Raw genomic sequence first — 14,746 nt, forward strand, 5'->3', positions numbered from 1 at the left:
ACTCAAAATCTATAGAAATCGAACGAGAATTGCTGGTGTCTTCCACCTGTAAGTTGCTTTGGATAAAAGCGTCTGCAAAATAAAGTAAAGTAAAGTAAAGGTTTACAGTTTTTTTCTCTAGGACTTATTTCTACAGGTCAAGTAAAATCAAGGCACTTCTTGTGCCTTGCAAAAGAAGCAGGGACAATAAGCTGGCACAGGTCGGTGGCAGCTCTGGTGGCTGTTGGCGATGCGCAGGTGTGGCTGTTTGCACATCTGCGTGCAGAGTCGTCCAGCTCTCGGCCTGACGTGGTGTTTTGGTGTGTTTTCACCCTTCGCTGCTAAGAGCTCTGATGTCACCGACTTCCACACCGCAACCTGCCTCTGTTCACACAGCATGCTGCTACTTCCTCAGCCGCCCGGCAGAAGCCTTGCAGAGGCAGTGAGCTGTGCAGGCTCAGTCCGGCGGGGGGAGAGCACCGATACAGGCGGCACCGTTGCCACCTGCCACGCAACTGCACCGGCACGTCAAGACAAGTAAGACAATTACATTCTAAATAAACAATGAGAACATGGAAGACAAAAAAGTTTACTTCAACTGTTACATTTTTTTCCCAGGAAGCTCATTTGTGTGAAATTGTGCATATAGTTTCTGGGAAGCAGTGCAAGTGAACGAAGCAGAAAAATAGGCTGTTAAATTAGATTAAATTGTATAAGAGTGTTTGGAAACTTCCTAATGAATTTATGAAGGGCACAACTGTTTAGATTCTGGTCATGTGACCCATCCCCATGTGTGAGTACAGAATGTACGATATGATGCCGAGAAAGTAAAAGAATGCACATAAATGGTGCAATGCATTTAAAACAGGTTAATTTCTTGAAATGTTTGTGTCTCAGTTAGAGCACCTAGCAGAATGAAAATCCGTAACCAAATCATTAATAAAATGAAGATGACATTTGGGTAGGAATAAACGCTGGGTGACACACAGATTGTGCATCTTTGCAACATATCCTATGTGTTTTATATATGTTCATGTTCATCCATACTTACATGACTGAAATCCATGTTTTCTCGCTAGATATTAAATACATTTTCAATTTAGTGGTGATGCTAATTTAAAGCTTACAAATTAAACATAAAATTATGCATTATACTCTATATAGATGTCATAATGCTGTGGATGCAAAAACTCCAGGACCTCTTTTTTCTGTTCTTCATATAAAATGCACCCTCAAGCACACATATCTTGCATGCCGGGCTCAGGAAGGGAGTTGGCATCTCGAGCGTTTGGTCTGAATAGCAGGAACATGGTGGACCTCGTGGTAGAGTTGATAAGGGGGTTGGTCTATTCCTTCCATAACTACATCCTGTTGTCATTAGAACAGAGTACTCCAAACATGATTTGCCTCTGATTTGCACCAGAAACAGCACTGGTTTGTCCGACCACTTGTTGTCAGCTCCATCGCCAAACCAAGATAAGGTCTGGATCTCATCTAGAGCCTCCTCTCATCAAAAGAAGAGCAAGGCAACTTTACAGTCCCTGGTTCCTTCCTTTCTGTTGTCAATAAAACGTCCGAGTCCCATCCCATCTTCAAACAACAATTAAACACACACCTCTTCGAGTAGTATCTACTGGACTAAACGCTCCTATCTTCCCCATTGCAAAAAAGCACTTCCTACTAACGTTTATTCCTCTGGTTTCACTTTGCACCTTAATAGAAAGATGTGTGGTTAGATTCCATTTTGGAACTGGTTTTTGTGGGAGTGAATAAGGTCCATTTGCAAACAATAGGTCTGTTTGTGAACCTTCAACAGAAATACAGTTTAATTTCAACCAGTCGGTTGTCCAGTGAGGCTAGTTAGGTGGTTAAATGAAACAAGTGAAACCCTGACATTGTGCAACTCACAGAGCTCATTTTTATGTTGAACATCAGTTTTTAATAGTCAGGTTTTGCAAGCGGTTTGTGTAATTTCCCGTATAACGTCTTGCTTTGGAGAGGACATCGCCGACCAGTTGGAGTTGAAATATTGTGTAGTGTATGATCTGTTGTGTTGCCTGAACCTTTAACTAAAGTTAGACAAGTGTGAGCTGCACAACAATCCAATGAGTCTGAACTTAGCTATTAGTTAGATACAGTTAGTAAGACTGGGTTTGGAATGAAAGCCGTCGTTGCATGAAATACACATTTGTAGTCAAAAGTAGTCACTCTGAATCTGGTATATCTGGTTTCAATTAAGGAAGTATATTCTAATCTCCGGCGGTGGTTTATTTTTGTCTTTTGAAATGTCAGAATACAGAAATAAAATACACTGTATCTTTTTTTACAGTATTTATCAGACGCCCTTATCCAGAGCGACTTACAATCAGTATTTTACAGGGACAGTCCCCCTGGAGCAACTTGGGGTTAAGTGTCTTGCTCAGGGACACAATGGTAGTAAGTGGGATTTGAACCCGGGTCTTCTGGTTCATAGGCGAGTGTGTTACCCACTAGGCTACTACCACCTCATCTTGTTGGTCAGAAGCCACCAATATTCCTCGTGTCGCGTTGCAGAAATCACCTCCGCTCGCTCGCAGTAAATGCCACTTTGGTGCAGAGATGACTGCAGTGTCAGGAGACGGGAACTGCTCCCACAACCACACCGGATGGAACTCAAAAATGGAACAGCTCTACACCTGGTTCTACCTGATGATCTTCATCCCGGGATTGCTTGGCAACAGCCTGGCGCTTTGGGTCCTGTTCCGATTCATAAGGTCCGAGCCCATCCTCACCCTTCCACTGGCAAAAGGGCTTCAGGTTGAACAGAGGAATTAACATGCCGTCTTTTATTTTTGACAGCAAGAAGACCAAGGCTGTGATCTTCATGATGAACCTGGCGATGGCTGACCTGCTTCACGTCCTGTCCCTGCCGCTGCGCATCTACTACTACTTCACCCACACGTGGCCGTTCGGCCACGGCGTCTGCCTGCTGTGCTTCTACCTGAAGTACTTGAACATGTACGCCGGCATTGCCTTCCTGGTGTGCATCAGCATCCAGCGCTGCGCCTTCCTCAGGCACCCGTTCTGCGCGAAGGCCTGGAAGCGGCGCTACGACGTGCGCATCAGCGCTGCCGCCTGGCTGACGGTGGGACTGTGCTGCTCGCCCTTTATCCTGATGAGGAACAGCCGCGGCAGCAGCGCCGCTGACAACTCCACCATCACCGCCGCCATCTACACCAACTCCAGCTGCTTCAAGGACCTGCCGATGAGAGAAGTGAACATGGCGCTGGCCGTCACCATGATGACCTTTGCCGAGCTGCTAGGCTTCATCGGGCCGCTCATCGTCATCCTCCTCTGCTCATACGTGATCTGGCGTTCACTCCTCCACCCCGTGCACAAGTCCAGCGACTGCCGCAAGGCGCTGAGGATGGTCCTGGTCTGCACAGGCGTTTTCCTCTTCTGCTTCGCGCCTTACCACCTCAACTTCCTGCTCTTCCTGATGGTGTCTCAGAAGATCATCACGCATTGTGGCGTGGTGCTCGCAGTGACACAGTTCCACCCGGTGTCCCTCTGCATCGCCAGCCTCAACTGCTGCCTCAACCCTCTCATTTACTACTTTCTGACCACCGAGTTTCGCCAGATCACGCGCCAAGGCAGCTCCATACTGCGCAGCCGGCTCATGAGCATGGAGAGCACCTCCTCCTTCCGGGAGTGACCAGACTGACCGAGAACCTCGAGAACTGACTGCCCGCCCCGCGCGCTTCCTGCGACTTCTGCTTCTGCAACACTGCCTCTATGAACTGTGGATTCGCAGAAACAGCGCACGTGCATGCAAACTGCAAGCTTCCATTCATAACTCATATTTTCATCACATCAAGTAATAACCTGAATCTGACAGCGGCGACCCTGACAGTGGAATGTTTGGCTTTAGGAGCATCTTGTTTAAAGGACCTTCAACCCTCGCAGCTTAGAAGCATGGGACAGATCTCTTAACATAAACAGAGTGGATGTTGCACTGAAACGAAGGATCTGCAGAAATGAAAAGGGGACAGAAAATAGCAGCTGAGAAACGAGAAGCAAAAGAGATTTTCAGATTCGAGATGACCGGGCCACACCTGTCAAAAAATGCATATATTATGTTACCATAGTTCCACGAATGTATTGGCTAAATGAAATGCCCATGAATGCAACCTACACAGAAGGAAACTCTGATTGAAATCAAGAAGCCATGCGAGATGCAATGCAGAAGAACAAATGTTTGTGTATCATTGGAGAAATGGTTCAGTACTGATATGGCATTAAATGTGAGTTTCCTTCCATAAAAGGGTAATTACTAATTTCATAGTTCTAGCAATTTGTAGTTGCAGCTGCTGAAGATATTTCAGATTAAATCATGTTTCAGATAAATTGAAGAGTGGGTCCTATTTGTTTTTATCATCATGTAACTTTGTCATTGAATTATGGCATTAATGCATCTCTGTAAAGGATTTTTCTCTGGATGTCATTCAAGAATCGAATAGCCTGTATTGCGAAGCTATTGTGAATGTGAAATGCAGACGTCATGTAAAAAAAATAAGCTATAGCCACAGCGACACGTCTGTAAACAAACTCTCAGCATTAAATGTGATTGTAATTATGAATATGCAGATGACTCATCTTGCCCACTCTTTCATCTGTTTTACATGGAAATATGAGTTAAATAAAGGTACTGATGTTTAAGTGTAACGTCTGCATCAAGCCTTAACGACTTTAAACAGAAGTCAGACAAGTACAGTTGTTGGTCAGAGCAGCACATTCAATGTTGCAATAGCCTGCAGAACCGCAGAGACGCTGGTCTTCAACTGACGGTTCATGACCACAACTGAAAAAAGAATCACGCTTCTGGGAAGTAGTGGGCTGATGGTGAAATGAATGTATGTTGTGTTATTACTAAGATGGAAGTTCGACTCGTGTCGTGTCCGTGTGTGGGTGTGTCAGCGAGCATGTGCATATTTGCACATGTGTGTAGGTTGTTTTTAATCAGGTCATTTTAATCTTGCCGCTTACAAAATGTTTGGTCCAATGTATGAAAATGGGAGTATCTTGCCGGTTCCCACTTCAACTACTAGAACTGTGTACAGTTGTGTGTGTGTGTGTGTGTGTTCTTTTGGAAACTTTATTAAACACTACAAATCAGCAGGATCGCCACCATCCCACAGTCAACAGGCAGCATGTGTCACCAACTACACTGTTTGGTGAGGTTCGGAAAGCCTAGAGAGTATGCAAATGGTCTTTTGTCACATTATGCTTTGCACCTTGCCACACGTACCCCACAGTTCTTACCAAAATAAAAACTGACATTGGCACAATTCTAATTATTCTTTGCTCTACGCATCACCACAATGGAACTGCAACTTTAATTTGAAGATATTTACATCCAAATCAGGTGAACGGTGCAGGAATTTTGCATGTGTGCCTCACACTTTTTAATGGACCAATAGTAATGGGACAAATTAACAATCATAAACCAAACTTTCACTTTTTAATAGTTGTCTGCAAATCCTTTGGAGTCAACGGTCATCAATACTGCAATGGTCATCAGTTCCTGCTTGTCCTTGGGGAGTTTTCCCTTCAGTTTTGTCTTGAGCAATTGAAACCCCTGCCAGCAATCACATCATCGATAAATACAAATGAACCAGTTCCACTGGCAGCCATACTTGGCCATGCCATGACACCACCGCCACCGTGCTTCACTGATGAGGTGGTGTGTTTTGGATTTAAACAGAAAACTGAAATGGCCCAAGGATGACAGCAAAATATTATGCACAAAAAACAGCATTGTAGCAATAGTGTTGTGCGCAATCTTACGGGCACACAATCTTACAAAATAATGAAACCTCTGTGAACCTCACAGTACAGATATTTTCTACTGCGTTTTAGTTTACGGTAAAAACGTAGAAGCTGTGGTTAAAACATCATATAGGTAATGATAAAGATCTTTAAATTGTACGACCATTTATGGCTGTTTGAAGTGTTTCACTTGAGATGAGAAAATGTAGATTACACTACAGAATTTTTTTTTTCGTACCTGCTGTCTTCTTTCTGCATGTGTCAGGCACGGTGACCAAGCAGATGTTCCGTAATGAAATAGCATAGTGCATGGAAAATGTGACAGGTCGCAAAAGTCACATGAGCCATGTGAATACATTCAATATAACCACGGAAAGCCCCTCTTCCTGTGTGTGTGGCCCATACCCACTTCAACTCCTTCTTCCTGGCACAGGTGGAAAGAATATATGAATATTTTAAACATTTTCAGCAGCTTAAAGGTGTTACAGGTGAATTAGGCACCAGGTTTCTGTGACCTGGACCCGCTCCATTCAATAAAACAATAAATGATCCGTCCACCCGAGTCTTGTTCAATTACCACAAGCCTAAAAGTCCACACTTGTCTGTCCAATAACCTCCCCTGCTGTTTTTTCCACATTACTACACGAGTCCCCGAATGGTTCCCATGAGAAACACACATACGCCCAGCACACACCTACCAGATGCATAAAATAAATTCGATTGATATCTTTATATCTTTTTTAAATAATTGTCTTTATCTGTTTCGTGCTCTTAGTTTCAACACTCAGAGATGTTAAGGTTCCTTGAGACTGCCCTTCTTATGTCATATAAGATGAAACAGAAAAATAGCAGAAGTTCAGCTCACTCTCTCTCTCTCTCTCTCTCTCTCTCTCTCAAAAAGCAAAAACTAAAAAAAAAAAAAACACCACGCCCCCAGAGTAGGGCAGGAAACTCTCTCTGTAGTGATGAGCGTGTTACAGCGAGAGAGAGCGAGTGAGTGAGCGAGGGAGGTTTTGTCTGTTCACTTTGTTCACCGGGAGGAACATGTGCGTGGTCCGATGTGAAGTCCCCGCACTTCTACGTGGCACAGAAGATACATGACTGAAAAGTGCGGCTCAAGGTAAGTCAATCCGATTTTTTTTCAACAACAAAAACAAAAAAAAAAACTATTCTAATATTTTCTATTGGGATTTTATAGCGAGCGTTATGAAAGGATATAACTAGAGGAGAAGAGGGGCGGGTCTGTACCCATGTGATGTCCAGATGACTGTGGCCTGTAGAACTTGTGATCAGGATCTGATCAGAAAGTCGAACCGATGTCAGTTTTTTCTGCCGAGGTTGAGGTTGGGATGGGTTCTTTTACCATGGAGTGCATGGAGGTTATGGGGTGGTCCACTGATCATCACGGATGGGACCCTTGCTGTCCGCTAGCGGCCCACTCCTCTTGCTCGTTTCCTTAACCAGCAGATTCAGGTTATTACTGATGAAACTGTCTGAGCGAACCACTTCTTCTTTCTACCAACACTGCTGTTCTGTCTGCTCGATTCTTGTTTTGGCTCGAAGCTGCGAGGGGTGACTTTGTGAGGTCAAGTTTGCATTCCTCAGAGAGTCCCCGCGATGCGTGACTCAGTTCTGACAAATGCGGTGAATTTCCATGCAAGCCCTCCTACCTTTCTCCATGGGACAAATCGAAGGTTTCTGACACTTTGACAAAAGGTAGCACAACTCACAACTGTAAAACCCTTTCTCTGAGGTGACAGGAACAGTATTGGGGGGACAAACGAGACCATTATGACTCATATCTGTGGTTTATCAGGAACATTTCCAGAAAATCAGCGCTTTGAAGCCAGTGGGGCGTCACCTTTTTTTTCCCCCTAATTCTGCATTTTTCTGAAAACTGGCCAAAATGAGTTCCAGTCCAATGTTTTGAGAAGTGGGGAAGAGTGCACCCATGACTGCACATCTCCATTTATATCCTGCTTGGCATGTTTGATTGCCTAATGCATGACTTTACACAGACACTGGAGGTCAGAGTCAAAGAAACGAGTCAGTCGGTCGGCCACCACTCGGCACTTGGCTCTCCCACGTCCGTCTCTCCCCGCTCCTTTCTGGAGCTGTGTAGAGCAGGGAGGCAGCAGGTCATCTTCTTCCCCCAACGGGCCACTTCTTCACTCTCCGGACCTCTGACCCATTGCCTTAATCCTTATCCCCATGATGGAGCGCCCATGAGGGAGCCTCCAAGCTTCATTTCTCAGCCTTGCCCTGAACCAAACAGATCCTCCTGTTTGGAGTGGAAAGGGAGTATTGCAGCCTTTGCCAAATGAGTCTGGTGCTTTCTGTTCCCAAAGAACACAGACACTCCCTGGGGAGCAGGGGATTTGTGTGTTTGGACACAGCGAGAAAGCCCAGCCTGCAGTGTGTTGTGTCGAAGGGCCACTGGCTGGCATCATAAGTGGGGCCAACAGCTATGAAACCATAACATACCAGTACCAGTAAGTTTGGCATATCTCAATTTTCTAGTTGTCTAGTTATATCTACACTTTTCTCTAACTATTACTCACATTTAATGCATGAATAGGACAACCATGTAAAAATGCCAGTATTATTATTATCACTGATTCAAAAACAACTTAGAGCATTTATCAGACGCCCTTATCAAGAGCGACTTACAATCAGAAGTTACAGGGACAGTCTCCCCCCTGGAGACACTCAGGGTTAAGTGTCTTGCTCAGGGACCCAAAGTTAGTAAGTGGGATTTGAACCTGGGTCTTCTGGTTCATAGATGAGTGTGTTACCCACTAGGCTACTACCACCCTTACACCATTGTTTAAGGCTACATAAATACAAGAATCTTAAATAAAGATGGCCAAACTACCTAAATCATTTTCTGACATACAAGTCGTCAGGTGTTCTTTTATCTCTTTTCAGGATTGTCTTGCATGCTTTTCTGTGCTGGTACGATAAAGGTCCTCTCTGTTCTCCATGTGTGTTTGGAAGAAGCTGAAGGCATGGAACACTACTGCGTTCTTCCCTTCAGGCATGCGGCTCAGCTCATTTCATTTCAGTCAAATGAGAGTCATTTACAGCAGACTCCAGAGTGACTCAGACCCAGAAACCGCCATTTCTACTGTATATACGCTACCTACGAGTGCAACAAAAAGTCTGCAACCCCATTCCATGTGTGCACTACAAACACGGGCTGTGTCTGCAAAGTGTAGTTGGCAGGTCTCCATACAAACCAGTTTTGTATTTTACATTTACGGCATTTATCAGACGCCCTTACTCAGAGCGACTTTGAATCAGTAGGGTTAGGGTTAATGTGTCTTGCTCAGGGACACGGTGGCAGTCGGTGGGATTAGAACAAGGGTCTTCTGGTTCATAGGCTAGTGTTTAACCCAATAGGGTTACCACCCATTGGTATTTATCAATGAATTTACATGTTATGTGGCTTCCAGGAAGGGCGAAGAAGCTGTTTGCTCAGCTAATTTAAAACAGCATCTATGAGACGTTGGCGTGTTTAGATAATGTCATGAGATCAAATCTGCACTTCCCTGGTGTGTTAGAGTGTTAGGGTACTACAGGTGCACACGTTGCACCAGTTTTAATCACATTCTCATGCACATATAAGTGGTGCAAATGCATATTTTTTGGTTAAAAAATATGCATTTTTTGTAAACTCAGGAATTAACAAATTTTTACACAAACAATTTGATTTTGAGGTAAAGATTTACTCATAAAGATTCATTGTCTATATATCTAATTATCTGTGTTATGTAAAATATAATTAACAGATAGAACTGAGCAGAGATTTCCGAAATTCTGAAAAATTGTGTTGAATGTATAAATTGAAATAAACAGCCGAGAAGAACTGAGTACAGGTTTGTCGCTGTCACAGGGCAGGTGAACTTTGGCGGGCTGCGTAAACAGGGAAGTATTTGTCCCCTCACAACAAGCACACCGGATCCTTGCCGGAATTTTACATGGGCTTATGCTCTGCTGCACTCGGCCGCTGTTTAATCGAGGCCAAGAAACAGACAGTTAACGCTGCACCTTAATTGTTGTTAATGATTGTTAATCCAGAGTCCTGGCATGGCCTTCGCTTATTAAGATGTTTTAAGGGCCATTGAACATCATCTTTCAGAATCCAGCCAGTATGCAGACTCTATTAAGAGGAAAAGGAAACCAGGTACAATAGCCAAAAGTGTCCAAATGACCTTTACTTATTCCCATTCATCAAATATCTTATGAAATATCATTTAAGTGTTTTAAGTGTTTTACGGCTATATAAAAAACACACACCAGCCAAGTCATATTGTCTTGAAGGTAAAAGAGAATGAGCTTGCTGGCACAGGTGTGAAAACCACATGGCGGTTCTACCTGTGTGCAAGCTCATGAACGTGAGAAACAGAAAATTCTGAAGAAACTGAAAAGTGTAAAATGAACCATCGCTTTCTTTCTCCCATACATGTGTGAAATTAAAGCTGTTTCTTTTTTGCAAACAAATCTCTCCAGAAGGCATGCAAACTCTCATGAGCGCTTTACGTAAATTCAGGGGCTGCATCTGACTGAATAATGACTAACAGTCGGCTGACAACAGGACACATCACAAGACTCTTTTAAATAACCCTCCCGAGTCGTGAAAACAAACCCGCCCATGGCACCTTTACTTGACATAAATAAGCAATAAAGAGTTTATTAGCGGTAATATTCCTTACGGAAATAGGAATTTCATTGAGGGCACTATTTTCAAACTGGTACTAAACGCATCATGATGCACAGAGTGTGGGGCTTGTTCATGAGGGTGAGGACAGGCGTCTCAAACGTCTTAGATAATACAACCTGATAATACAAGAAAAGCCACTTTGTAGTTATCTATGTCCTGAAGAAGAGAAGCAAACAGCCTATGAACAGATTTTATGTTTTTAATGAACAAAGTTTAAAATGGGAGGAGCTTGAAGACTGATCTCACACACATGCTACCTTCTCATTCTCATTTTTTAGCGCTCTGTTTATCAATATTTTTGTACACAATCACAGCCTGCTTTGGTCATGACAGAAATGATCTTAGAGGGCATCAGTACACTTTCATGATGTTCCTCACCATATTTTCTATTTGAATAATTTAACTGGCCCGGCATTGCGATTCTGAGGGTGTGTGGACCATGCTGGAGCCCAGCGCGCAAGTTTTTATTGCTGAATATGAAAATGAAATGCAAAGTAATGAACGAGCAGGCGGAGCAAACTCCAGCTGCTTTACCTGTTCCCCCGATGAAGCGAGGAGCCCCAAGCTACTCCACAGCGGGAGGCGTACAGAGGTCAGGCCTCATTTCTGCTTTCACTGACCGCGTCTTGCTTCTGTTTTCCAGGACCCGACCTGCCGCTGGTTCTAATAGCAGCGAAGAGGAGCACTGGACGCACCAAACAAATGGAGGCTTGAGGGGATTTTGGGGCTCTTCTGTCAGAGAGAGAAGGTGGGATCAGAGCGGCCATAAGGTCATTGTGCTATGAATGACGGCCTGGATAAGCACAGGCCACACATCGGAACGCGGGGACAGACGACCGGGCTATGTCCGCTCTGTCAGCGTGATGCTTCAACATCATCCGAGGAGGAAGCAGAAGCAACGTCGCCGCCACCCGAATCGCCAGCAACGCGGTGATTTCTCACACACAGTTGGCGGGCAGGAAAATGAATAACTCGTGCCTGAACGAGACCATCATGAAGGAATACCAGCACCACATCTACGCCGCCATCTACTCCATCATCCTCGTGCCGGGCCTCATCGGCAACGTGCTGGCGCTGTGGGTTTTCCACATCTACATAAAGGAGACCAAGAAGGCGGTGATCTTCATGATCAACCTGGCCATGGCCGACCTGCTGCAGGTGCTGTCGCTCCCGCTGCGCATCTACTACTACCTGAACCACTCCTGGCCCTTCGGCCAGTTCCTCTGCATGTTCTGCTTCTACCTGAAGTACGTCAACATGTACGCCAGCATCGTCTTCCTGGCCTGGATCAGCGTGCGCCGCTGCAGGCTCATCATCTACCCCCTGCACTACCAGTCGTCCAAGCGGAACCTGGACCGGGTGCTGTGCGCCGGCAGCTGGCTCATCGTGTGTTTGGGGTGCCTGGCGTTCCCGCTGCTGCGGCGGGGCGAGACCCCCCAGCATTGCTTCTCAGAGCTGCCCATGGTCGCCATGGCCCCAACGCACAAGCTGCTCCTCCTGGTGGCGGCCGAGCTGCTGGGCTTCTTCCTGCCGCTGGGCGTGGTGGTGAGGTGCACGTGGCTGACGGCGGGCAGCCTGCGAGAGAAGAACTGCGCGCTGCACGACAGCGGGGAGAAGCGCAAGGCGCTGAAAATGGTGCTGAGCTGCGCCGGCGTCTTCGTGCTGTGCTTCGTGCCCTACCACGTCACCTTCCCCATGCACTTCCTGGCCAAGTCCAGCGTGGAGATCGACTGCTCCTTCAGGAGGGCCGTGCTGCACTCCCACCCGGTCACCCTCTGCCTGGCCAGCCTCAACTCCTGCCTGGACCCCATCATGTACTACTTCACTACGGACGAGTTCAAGAGGCGCCTGTCGCGGCCCGAGCTGCCCGACAGCCTGCATCTGCACAGGAGGACCTCCGCCTCCAACAGCGAGAGCAAAGCCCTGCAGCTGGAGCAGGAGAGCTGAGGGTAACGCCCTGGGGGCCGAAGAGCCGCAGTTCTGACAACGTCTTCGAGGACGAGCTGAAACGTTTGCACTGTGAACAGAAGAACCAGCCGCTGAATAAAATATAGGTCTATAGCCTTCAAGCTGGTACTATTTAATATGAAACGTCTATGTGCTGTGAAGAACAACTGTAAATATCCAGAGAAGAGCTATTTAATATTGTGATAAGTGGAGAGGGAATTATGGATACCTTACCCTTTAAATGAGGAAATAAGGAACATTAAGTCTAAATTCATATTTGACTAATTGTATGCGCTGAGGGGTGAAAACCACACGGGCGACATTTTTACCTACTATACAGAACCAAAATGACAACGGCATGATTTTACTCACTAAATGACTAATTTGATTGTAATTGTGTAGTCATTTTTTTTGCAGTATAACTCATCAATGGCTTTTATACAATTTTACATATAAACCATAAGAAACCTGATTCAAAGAATTCATTTCACACTTAATGCCCATTTCACCCCTGTACAACTGTCAACATTTATGAAGCGAATCCCATGGAAAATAAAGCAATGTTGCACTGTATGTTATGAAATGTTGTTTTGAAAGAACATACACTTGACCACACGATTAAATGCATTAAAAAATCACTTTGTTTTAGAAATAGAAAAATAAGTTCTAATTTAGTCATGTCTCCGAGAGAGAGAGAGATCCCAATAACACAGACAAGGCTGAAAAATTCTGCCACAGTAACTGATGGAAATTGTGTTGAAAGAGGGGGATAAAAAAACAAAACAGCTCCCTGCGTATTAATAATTTGTCAGTGAATGGAACTCCCCATTCTGCCAGACGGCACTGATTGGGTTCTAATAAAAATGCACCGGTGTTTTATTATTATCTAAGCTTAATATGAAGCATCTCAGTTAACAATTTTAAATTAAACTACAGTGGCAAGCACCCAAAGTTTGTCAAGGTATGAAGTGGATGTCAGTCAACCCTGCGGGAATTTAATACTCATGAAAAAAGGCTACTGGAAACTAATAATGTTTTTGTACCGAGCATAAAGTGAAATGGATTTTCTAGTTACGATTGCAGGAGTGTGACAGCATGTAAAATAATCATAAACACTGTTATAAGGATCCACTCCCTGCCTCAAAATTTTTTGATTATTTAACCAGTTATCATTTACATTTACAGCATTTATCAGACACTCTTATCCAGAGCGCCTTACAATCAGTAGTTACAGGGACAGTCCCCCTGGAGACACTCAGGGTTAAGTGTCTTGCTCAGGGACACAATGGTAGTAAGTGGGGTTTGAACCTGGGACTGGGAACCTCTGATCTTCTGGTTCATATAGATGAGTGTGTTACCAACTAGGCCATTGGCTATGTCATTAGTCTGTTAATTTTACACAAGTAGCTATACTTTAGTCACTCAATCACGCTTCTCATTTTGCCTTCTTCCTTTCAACCTGAAATGGGCAGGACCTCGGCCTTAGTAGACCGCACGCGGCCTGCAAAACAAGGCCTGAGAACCCACCGGCGCTTCCTGTTCACGCTTTTACTGCAGAGGAAAGTCGAGTGGGCAGGTGCTGCAGTCCATAGAAGATGGATTTCCTGGCGCCACGAGGTGGGTGATTTAGAACGCGAGTTTCCTCTACAGCGGGCTGCGCGACGCTGCACCAGAACACACATCATCGTCACTGTACAAGTACAGTGAGCTAACGTTTTTTAACTAGGTCTGCCGAAGATGAATAAAATGTAAGTAGAATTAAATAAAAGATACAAGTCTAGAAGACGAGCTTTAAAAGTAAGCGAACAGAAAGATTGCAGAGATATTAAAAAGCAGCCCAAGTTGCCGGTTGTCACACAGGAAACTCAAGCAGCACTTCCTGCTGCTGGGCTAACGACACCGACAATAACGACTTGGCTTTATCTATGAATCATGATGCATGCCTGTAATAGTAAAAAGAAACCAAATAGCCAGAGCAGCAGTAAATTATGAAAGAATGACACATTTACATTTACAGCATTTATCAGATGCCCTTATCCAAAGCAACTTACAATCAGTAGTTACAGGGACAGTCTCCCTGGAGCAACTCAGGGTTAAGTGTCTTGCTCAGGGACACAATGGTAGTAAGCGGGACTTGAACCCGGGTCTTCTGTTTCATAGGCGAGTGTTACCCCTAGGCTACTACCACCCTGGCTCTACTACACACAAGGCCCTATGATTTACCCGGCGTGTCTGAGATTTGGATCAATTTTGCCAGGGTTGCGTTGTTACGGCTGGTATTACGTTTGT

General features: G+C 44.9%; 2 protein-coding genes across 4 annotated transcripts; both read left to right on the plus strand.

Moving 5' to 3' along the window:
- Nucleotides 1–212: 212 nt before the first annotated feature.
- Nucleotides 213–4,683, plus strand: p2ry10 (P2Y receptor family member 10). 3 transcript variants are annotated; one of them, XM_028960147.1, is made up of 3 exons: nucleotides 213–516; nucleotides 2,576–2,732; nucleotides 2,818–4,683. In XM_028960147.1, the coding sequence occupies exons 2-3, from the start codon at nucleotides 2,578–2,580 to the stop codon at nucleotides 3,671–3,673; spliced, it is 1,011 nt and encodes a 336-aa protein (XP_028815980.1). In that variant the 5' UTR covers nucleotides 213–516; nucleotides 2,576–2,577; the 3' UTR covers nucleotides 3,674–4,683. The 3 variants fall into 3 exon arrangements, with proteins under 3 accessions (XP_028815980.1, XP_028815978.1, XP_028815979.1); XM_028960145.1 differs by having other exon boundaries at nucleotides 214–516; nucleotides 2,533–2,732; XM_028960146.1 differs by having other exon boundaries at nucleotides 214–2,732.
- Nucleotides 4,684–6,739: 2,056 nt separating this feature from the next.
- Nucleotides 6,740–13,030, plus strand: gpr174 (G protein-coupled receptor 174). The gene is made up of 2 exons (XM_028960393.1): nucleotides 6,740–6,907; nucleotides 11,154–13,030. The coding sequence occupies exon 2, from the start codon at nucleotides 11,474–11,476 to the stop codon at nucleotides 12,455–12,457; it is 984 nt and encodes a 327-aa protein (XP_028816226.1). The 5' UTR covers nucleotides 6,740–6,907; nucleotides 11,154–11,473; the 3' UTR covers nucleotides 12,458–13,030.
- Nucleotides 13,031–14,746: the final 1,716 nt, after the last annotated feature.

This window comes from Denticeps clupeoides, chromosome 18 (assembly GCF_900700375.1).
Source record: "Denticeps clupeoides chromosome 18, fDenClu1.1, whole genome shotgun sequence".
In the NCBI taxonomy this organism is placed as follows: Eukaryota; Metazoa; Chordata; class Actinopteri; order Clupeiformes; family Denticipitidae; genus Denticeps; species Denticeps clupeoides.

Excerpts from the sequence above, each read along its gene's own strand:
- p2ry10 (XM_028960147.1), top strand. The coding sequence starts at position 2,578 with ATGACTGCAGTGTCAGGAGACGGGAACTGCTCCCACAACCACACCGGA. Across the intron at positions 2,733-2,817 it reads GTCCTGTTCCGATTCATAAG|CAAGAAGACCAAGGCTGTGA; the intron begins GTCCGAGCCCAT and ends TATTTTTGACAG.
- gpr174 (XM_028960393.1), top strand. The coding sequence starts at position 11,474 with ATGAATAACTCGTGCCTGAACGAGACCATCATGAAGGAATACCAGCAC.